Here is a 9,212-nt window from a genome sequence, read left to right as displayed (position 1 = left end):
TAAGTGCAAACACTAGATTGATTTTCCCTTCCCACTACCCAAGATAACAATTACAAAGTTCATTTGGAAACCCCTACCTGTTCCCAGTGAGAGGAAAGTCACTTATTAAACATGTCAGGTGGTCACTCCTGAACTTTGGCCTTCTGGAGGCCACTCTGCTAATCTGAGCTTTCAGGCTGGCCAACTATTCCCTTTTCAGATGGAGAGTGGGGCTGAGGAAGAAGGGGAGACTTTATGGAGGAAAGAGGGCCTGATCCCCAAAGGTGCAGAGCACCTGTCAGGGTACACCTAGGAACTCAAAGGAAGCAGGTCCAGTTACTCTGAATTAACCTTTTAAAGACAATTTAGGTTATGTCTAAGGGTCAAACATGAAGGACGATCAATCTGAAAATATATTGTTTATTGCTTAATTGTACAGTACAATAAATTAAAAACTTTTTATCGCAAGCCACAAGTGCAGTGTGGTTAGCTACACCTCCTCTTGCATTCAGTCCGCTCTTAAACCTTAAGCCAGTCGTACAAAAATTCATCCCACTGCCCCACTCATACAAAGTCAAATTTAGCGTCAAGGTTTAACGTCACACAAGGAGCTGTCTGAAGTGCTGCTCTTGCTTTCCTATCTGCCTGGATATCATTAGGCCGATTTTGGTTTGACTTCAACTGAGGAGTCTCCTCACATGGAGGATCCCTTCCTAGAGCCATAGCTAACCCTAGCAGAGGAGAGATTGGTGGATCAGACAGTTCTAGCAGGGATTGGTATATGATGTACATTAAGGTCTACTATCCAAGAAGGTTCTGCTGGAAGTTGGAATAAAATTAGAGGCCCCCATGCTTTGTCTAAGCATTTTTTTTTTGCTGGGTCAGTAGCTTCCACTGAGATCCTGTTCAATGATATCCCCACCACTGATGGGCCGTTGTATCTTCATGTTCAGTCATTAAGGTTCTGTTGTTACATTCTTCCCAACGTGTGACCTCCCCATTCTCCACCAAAATGAACTTCCACTCTATTTTGGAATCTGCTGGTAAGATAACAGTGTCAGACCAGAACCCATCCTTGTCACACTTGAGTGGTATGTAGTTGTGCCACTGACCAAGACACTCATGGTCACCTGTGACAGCAATCAGCTGAGCATCAATGTGAGTGATGTAGTGCACACGGAATTTCACGTGGATATTCTGAGGCATTGGGGGCACAGCGGCAACCCGCTTTGCTTTTGAATCAGCCTCAAGGAAGTCTACCTGTTCCAATTCCTTGTTGCCTTGGCCCACACTGGTGTCGGAGTCATCTGTACTACTGTTTTTACTAGCATCTCCCCAGGCTGAGTCTTCAGGAACAACTTCCCAGTCCTCATGATCAACAACGTCCTGATACTCAAGTGTCTGACCTGACTGTTCTTCACTTTTGTCCTCATGCAGGTCACTAGATGGTGATGTTTCTGCCAAAGTGTTCCCACAGGGTGCCTCACTCTCCTGTCCCTTTAATAGTTCTGATTCTGCTGTAGAGGAACCAAGGGTTTCCTTGCTTAAGTATTCACAGTAATTCATTAGTGGGGTGGCAGGTTCTTTGACTGGTGACTCCATTTCATGAGCTTCTCCAGGAACATCACCACCACTTAGAGATTGTACATCTTCTCTTGGGGTAGTTGCTACCGTCTCTGTTGCCAGGTAGTTCTCAGGCTCTGGAGGGCTGGACAGGACACTGGCAGTGGTTTCCAACAAGGTACACTCACTGTTTTCCAGGACAGGCTCTAATTAAATACAATATTAAAATACTTAGTTAACCAGAAACAGCACAGCCTCTTGGTTTTAGCATTAGACCACTGAAAGTGTTCACAATTCACAAGACTAAAAAGTTACTTTCCAGACACTGCTGTTCCCATTTACTAGGCAAGTTTGTTTTTTTTAATTAATGGAAGCAAATTATATACCCTTGTAGTACAGTTACATTAGGCAAACATTCTTACAAGACATGTTTGAAGTTTGTCCTTGCTCTGCAAGGCTTGATTATGATCAGTACTCCCTGCCAAGACCTCAAACCCTATCTCTACAAATCAATATATTTACCAGACAGTCCTAACTTCAGAACATTCAACACATCCACTATTCTTGTGAAACTCTCCCTCCTTTTTTGACTTTCAGAGATCATCTACTCACAACCAGTTAGACAAGTCAACTCTTGTTTGACATGCAACTCCAGGAGTGCTGGATATTTATATTCAGGATACAAAACCCTAGAACATTCTCCTACCACAGTTTGTCATCTCCCCCCACTCCATGCTTTTAGTTTTCCAGCCATATATATTGTCCCTGAAATAGTCTCTAGCGATTAATGCCAAGCACCCCATTTCCAGTAGCTTCAGATGTGTTTTTTTGGCTGCTTGGCCCCTCTGAAGTGTAAGCTACAAGCCTTCTAGAGGCTTTTTAGGCCCACAGGTTTAGCTGTGTTTCCCACCTTCAAGTATGGTGACCAGACAGCAAGTGTGAAAAATCGGGGAGGAGGGGGGCAATAGGAACTTATATAAGAAAAAGCCCCAAATAGCGGGACTGTCCCTATAGTACTGGGACATCTGGTCACCCTACCTCCAAGTGTGTTGCTCTACTTGGCTGAGGCAAGCTCCTGTTTGATCCACCCCAACACTGGGGAGCCCAGTGACCCTCTGTTTGGGCAGCTCTGCTGCTGCTCTGGGGAGGGGCGTCTGTAACCAGGAGGAGAAAGCAATCCCCAGGCCACGTGCCCGCCTCCCGCACCAGCTCGCCAGAGGGGTGACAAGTTCGCAGCGTGTTTCTGTGCCAGGCCCAACGCTGCCAGCCCGGAGCAGCAGCAGCTGAGCTGCCGCACGTCCGCATCCCCTCGGCGCTGTCCGCCCGGCAGTCCAGGGAGCCATGACTCAGCCCCGGTCTCTGAGCGGACGGGCAGGGGGCAGCAGTGTCACTCCCCCCCGCTGCCGGCGGGCGGGGCCGCGCTCTGCACCGCTGCTCCCAGCGCCGCACTGCAGCAGCCCGGGGAAGGGGCCCGCAGCTCCGGGCACCGGGGGGGAGCCAGCGCGCCGGCCGGCTCGGGAGCGGGGACAGGGACCCTGGCCCGGGCAGACAGAGCCCCGGGCGGGCAGCACCCCCACCCCCTTTGCCTGGCCCGCCCCTGCGGAGCTGGAGCCCCGGCGGGCCCCGGGCCGGTACCTGTTGCTTGGGGCGCAGCTCCGCAGTGCTCGGCGCCCGCGGGCGGCTCCTGGCAGGCGGCCCCGCTGCTGCTGCTTCCCCGCGTCCCGGCGCCCGCGGGCGACTCCTCCCCGCCCCGGCCGTACCAGAGCCAGGCCAGGAGCGCGGCCACCAGCCCCACCAGCAGCGCCGGCCACAGCCCCACCAGCGGCTCGCCCGCGGGCTGCGCCGGGGAGGCCACGTCCAGCCTCGGGGAGTCGCCGTGCGCCATGGCTGGGATGCGGAAGCCCCGCCGCTACTCTCGCGCCGCCTTATATCTGCTCCCGGGGCTCGCTCGGACCCCGCCCGGGCCGCGGGGCGGAGCCGCCGCTCCCCGATCGCTCTTAGCCGCCCGCCAGCAGCCCCGGCCGGCCGGATCCTGCCCTGCTGTGCCCTGAGCCACAGCCTGGGTGTGTTGCAAAAACGTTCAGCGGGTCCCAGGAAAGCCCCTTGGGCGGGATCGGGCCCCGTTCGTTGCTTTTTGTTTTGCCACCTTCTTAATCCAAGTCTGGGCCGAGCAGATGATTCCCTTTGCAGCCGCTCCCCGCCAAAAGGCTGCCCCTGAAACCCCCCGCGGAGCTGCAGGGGAGTTCGGATCCCAGGGCTGGTTCCAGCAAGGGGGGGGGGTGCTGTGAAAGCGGCTCAGAGTCTGACCCTGCTCCCAGGCCAGGCCGGCTGGAGGGGGACAGGCCCTGGGGGAAATGGGTGATGGCCAAGCTCTTCAGATCTCAGCAGTTTGAAAATCAGACTGCTCGATTAGATGCCCAAATGTGACTCCAGGAGCCTAAGAGCTGTAGAGTCAGGGCTAAAGTGTCTAGAACTAGAGGGGGGGAAGGACTTGGGGGAATAATGATGGAGCTTTTCTGTTAAACAGAGAGGGGGTGGGGTGGGGGGGAACCTTGCTATTCCCCAGCCCGGTCTGTGTGATGAAATGGAAACATCTTGATTTTCACCACAGAGCTCTCAGTCACAGCACAAAGCAGCTTATACTGCAGGCTACACAACCCTCAAGCATGACCAGTTAACATCCTGGTAGCACTGGTGAAGCTCCCACAGCCATTGTCTCCTGGCTGCTGGTTTGGTAGCACTGCCGTAGTCCACTGTCTCCGGATCCATATTGGATAACTAGCTACTGCCTCTGCATTGGGTGACCCAGAACCCCAGCATCACAAATCACCTCCCCTCTTGAACTTGGGAAAGTTCAAAGCCGGATTTGGATCCAGGATTTTGCAGCTTGGGCCCCAACTCTAATTCTAGTGTCGGGGATTGTTTCATCATCCAGAAGTGTTAGAGCAGGGATGCAGAACAAAGAGAAATGGCGGAAGTGCTGTATATCGTTAAACTACAAGTGAGCCCAGGTTGCACCTGAATCGGAAGCCCTCAAATCTTTGGGAAGTTCAGACCCGGTTTAGCATTTCCCTGTTTGGGCATTCCTCTGCAAGAGGAATTTGAACTGGAGCACCAGATCCTACTCTCCTCAGACTCGGAGGAAATTTGGATCCAGATGTAGATCCAACCTTTGCAACATGTGCCCATCTCTACTCTGTCCATTAGTGTTGCTTTCTCCTGCCCCCTCTGCCAGGGAATAGACCCCCCTCTATTTTCAACCCTACCACGTTCTAGTACCTTTTCCCTGGTTCTAAACACACAGTAACTGTCCAGCTTGGGAGTGCATTTTACATCAGCTCCTCTGTACTTAGTTCTGAATATTGCATTCTCATGTGCCTGAATATATGTTGTGGTGCTCTGTCAGTCTTACGTCTGCAGCTTCAAGATCTTAGATTTGTCTCTAGGAATTTCCCAAATACAGTACTGCTGCCTTGCGTCTCTAAGTCCCCCACACTTCAATGATATGAATAGTGCGATAGGATTTGTGTCTTCAGCCCTAGTGTCAGTGAGTGCAGATTCACTGACTTCCATATCTACTTGGAATGTAAACAAAGGTTGAGCACAGAAATGTGAAAGTCCAGCTCAGTTTAAGACTTTCTCGCTCCCTCTCCTTTTCCCCTTTCTATCATTGTTTCCTTTCTTGTTTTTTCTTCTCACTGTTCATTTTCTTGTCACAGTTGGGTAAAGGCTGGTACCAAATGTTCCATTCTGCGCAATAAGGCAGTAGCTAGAGGCATCACCAGCAGCAGGTTACAAGGTGGCTTTTAATTCAGAGGATAATTCTAACATAGACTCATAAACTTTAAAGTCAGAAGGGACCATTATGATCATCTAGTCTGACCTCCTGCAGAACGCAGGCCACAGAATCTCAGCCACCCACCCATCCCTGTATCAAACCCCTAACCTATGTCTGAGTTATTGGAGTCCTCAACTCTTGGTTTGAAGACCTCAAGGTGCATAGAATCCTCCAGCAAGTGACCTGTGCTCCACGCTGCAGAGGAAGGCGAAAAACCTCCAGGGCCTCTGCCAGTCTGCCCTGGAGGAAAATTCCTTCTCAACCCCAAATATGGTGATCAGTTAAACCCTGAGCATGTGGGCAAGACTCACCAGCCAGCATGGAGAGCTATGCCATGTCAGAACTATATGCTGAGGATTTACGTTGTTTCTGCAGTGAAGAATCATACACTCTTATGACTGATGAAGTGATCAGCACCACATTTCATGAAGGTTATTTGCAATAACTCCTGGAGCAGTATGATTTATATAGATACTTCTTAGCAGGTGAGAGTAAGGAAGATGAGTTTGTTTTTCTACTTGCTTGTACTGTTGAATACTGCTTAGTTTTGTTTTCTTGTTTCTTCTTTTAGAAGTCAGATACATTTATTACTTTTTTTGTAACTTCCGCATTGTATGCTAATGCTTACAATTGGATTTCTTAAGAATGTACTTCCCTTCCTTCTTTTGTGTTCTGCTTTGGAGGCTTTTTTTGGCTTGGTAGGGATTCAGAATCCATTAGCACAGATTAGTTTTGACAATTATTTTGTTTTAATTTAATTTTATTACCCAGTTTTGGGCCTCTTGAAGTGGTGAAGATAGATTTTAATGCAGGATTAAGGGATTATACTGATAAAGATTAAACTAGCAACTCAGGGAACTCAGTCTAAAAGTTGCGGCTTTATACTTTAGATCAGTGGTTCTCAAAGTTTTGTCCTGGTGACCCCTTTCACATAGCAAGCCTCTGAGTGCGACCCCCCAACAAATTAAAAATACTTTTTAATATATTTAAGGCCATTATAAATGCTGGAGGCAATGCCTGGTTTGGGGTGGAGGCTGACAGCTCATGACCCCCCATGTAATAACCTCGCAACCCCCTGAGGGGTCCCGACCTGCAGTTTGAGAACCCTGCTTTAAATCCTTGATCCTAATTTGGCAGTCATAAAAAAAACTGGTAATAACACTATATGGCTTAGCCTATTGATTAGCACAGGGTGGGCAAACTATGGCCCATGGGCCGCATCCGGCCCACCAGCCATTTTAATATGGCCCTTGAGCTCCCTCTAGGGAGTGGGGTCTGGGGCTTGCCAGCCGGGGAGCAGGGTCGGGGGCTGCTCGGTGTGGCTCCCGGAAGCAATAACATGTCCCCCCTCCAACTCCTACACGTAGGGGCAGCCGGGGAACTCTGCTCCACGTGCTGCCCCCACCCCAAGCACTGCTCCGCAGCTCCCATTGGCCACGAATCGCAACCATGCCACTGCTTCCAGGTGCCACTTGATTTAAGCGCCACCCAGAGCTTGCACCCCTGAGCCACCCCCCCCACACCTCTACCTCCTGCCCCAGCCCAGATCCCCCTCCCACCCTCCAAATCCCTTGGCCCCATCCTTCCAAACCCACCCCAACCCCAGTTTTGTGAGCATTCATGGCCCGCCACACAATTTCTATACCCAAATGTGGTTCTCGGGCCAAAAAGTTTGCCCACCCCTGGATTAGCACCAGGCAAAGAATTTGGAAAGCTATCTCCATTTAGTCTTGGGAACTAATTTTTAAAATCCATTCTTTTTATCCTTACCTAATTGTTGTGATTTGAATTCTAAAACCCATTAATGGGATCTTATTATCAGCTATCTCATTAGAAAAGAGAGTGGCTAATTGGATGTCGGAGAGAATCTATTTCCAGTGTGCGGTGTTCTTAATCTTTTAGTTTCATTGAGAGCAACACTGTGTCAGCTTAAGAGGACATAAAATGTCATTTAAATGTATAGACGCACAAGTGTACAGTCTTCACAATGGCTGAAGTTCCCTGGATGGCTGCATAAATACAGTGAGTTCATAATCTAAAACAGGTTTTCCCCTCTATACATATGATCTGTGCTTACTAACTTGGACAAACTTCACTGGGAACCTAGTCCAGCTAAGCATGCACCCACATGTACTCAAGTGCATTGCTGAATAGAGATGAACTTAAGCACATGCTTTTAAAGTTAAACACATGCTGAATTAGGCCCTGGATGAGAAGAGCAGCGGAGCCTGGGGCCAACTGGACTTCCTCTCCAAGATTTTCTTTTCATACATTGTCTTTGTTATCACTGTATGTGCTCAGAGGAGAGATGTGTATATGCAGCTTTGCCTTGCTATTTAAAACCTGTTCTTCCAAAGTGCAGTATGAAAAGCTCTGTTAACTTGCCATGGCCCCATATATAAAGTACATGCAATTAATCCCTTCCTGTAGTTGGTTGCCACTTCCCTTTTAGACGTCTTTTAATATTTCTGTTATCCTTATAGTTTTTCTGTAACTGAATCTGGAGGCTTCAAATACTTCTGTTAAAATAAAGTAAGTGAATTAAAGGGGAGCATTGTTCTGACATAGTCTATCCCTGATAGTTATGGAAACTGCATAATCAGGGGCCTTTCACTGCTGAAGAATGTATCGCAACTGGATATTTAATACTTTGTGGGGGAAAAAGAATATGAAGGAAAAAGGAAAAACTGACTGGTCATGTTCCCAGTAGTGGAGCTGTATTACTGCTGTACTTCCTGTGCAATTGTCGAAGTGGCAGGGCTACAACTGAGGATAAGTTGAAAAGAACTAGGCTGACTTTCAGGCTCAGTTTGGTGGGTGAGCAATTGGAAGAAAAAATATATTTTCTTTGTAAACTGAGCAGATCTACTCTGGTGTCACTGAGAAGCAATAAACATGGAAACCCACAATGCTGTGTTTACAGAGTCACTTTTCTGAACAGCTCTGCACAGAAAGCAGCCATCTGGACATTTTGCTGGTGAAAAGAAAGACTGGAAAAAATAGTCTTTCCCAATAAAACATTAGAAATCACGCGTCCACGTTGTTATAAGGTAAATGCTCACATAAATATATATCGTTTGTTAAAGCAGTTGTTAAACTACACACTACCGCTTGTTGTTTTGGTTTGTTTATTTGTGTTTAAATAATCAAGCTTATCGTATAACATCCTTCAAACTCCCTGACGCCAATGGGAAAGCTGATTCTTTCAGGGTTGTCTTCTAGGCTCGGTCTACACTAGGGACAGTTCTCAATAACTTCTTCCCCTTGCTAACATCAGTGCAGCTGAAATGGTGGTAGCAGCACTGGTGTTACTGAGGGAGAATATGTATCAGTGTTTTCTTGATATTATAACAAAAACCTTTGGTTTAAAGCAGCTGTTGCATGTACTGTTAATGATAAGTTCTTCAGATTCGTAAGTGTCTGCGCTAGAATGTACTCCGTCGCCATTCATTTTTCTTTTAAACAAGAGTTTAAATGACATAACCACCTGTTCGTTACTGTCAGGAGGAGTCTCCTGCTACCTCCTGAGGTCGCAGCCTGCCCCTGAGTGAGATCCTGCCGATAAAGTCTCCTTCGCAGCTGGGGATGACTTCAAGAAGTGCTCCAGGATTAGGTCTCTGTGGTCTGGGAAGCACTCTTCAACATCTTTATTCCTGCAACCTCTGGCCCGTGTTAGTGCTGAGCCTGAAGCCAAGGGACTGGTTCGTCCCTGCATTACATTTTAAGCCAGTGTAACTCCACTGATTTCACTGGTGGGAATCTGACTCCTGCTACAGCCTCCGTACGCTGCTCTGTAAAAGCCCTGCAGCCGGCCAGCAAAGAGTTCTCACAG

The 9,212-nt window shown here is 48.5% G+C and overlaps 1 protein-coding gene across 1 annotated transcript; it reads right to left on the bottom strand.

Annotated features, from left to right (window-relative positions):
- Positions 1 to 383: 383 nt before the first annotated feature.
- On the bottom strand, positions 384 to 3,427 carry STBD1 (starch binding domain 1). Its single transcript, XM_050945200.1, has 2 exons — positions 3,178 to 3,427; positions 384 to 1,748 (listed from the first exon to the last, which is right to left on the bottom strand). Exons 1-2 carry the CDS (start codon positions 3,425 to 3,427, stop codon positions 886 to 888), a joined length of 1,113 nt encoding a protein of 370 aa, XP_050801157.1. The 3' UTR covers positions 384 to 885.
- Between the last annotated feature and the right edge of the window lie 5,785 nt (positions 3,428 to 9,212).

This window comes from Gopherus flavomarginatus, chromosome 3, assembly GCF_025201925.1.
Source record: "Gopherus flavomarginatus isolate rGopFla2 chromosome 3, rGopFla2.mat.asm, whole genome shotgun sequence".
NCBI lineage: Eukaryota > Metazoa > Chordata > Testudines > Testudinidae > Gopherus > Gopherus flavomarginatus.
Note: the sequence above shows the minus strand (reverse complement) of the source record. Positions and strands in the feature narration are given on the sequence as shown.

Bases quoted from the DNA above. Each gene is read 5' to 3' on its own strand.
- STBD1 (XM_050945200.1), bottom strand. From the start codon at position 3,427: ATGGCGCACGGCGACTCCCCGAGGCTGGACGTGGCCTCCCCGGCGCAG. The intron at 1,749-3,177 runs GTACCGGCCCGG...GTATTTAATTAG, and splicing joins AGCTGCGCCCCAAGCAACAG to AGCCTGTCCTGGAAAACAGT.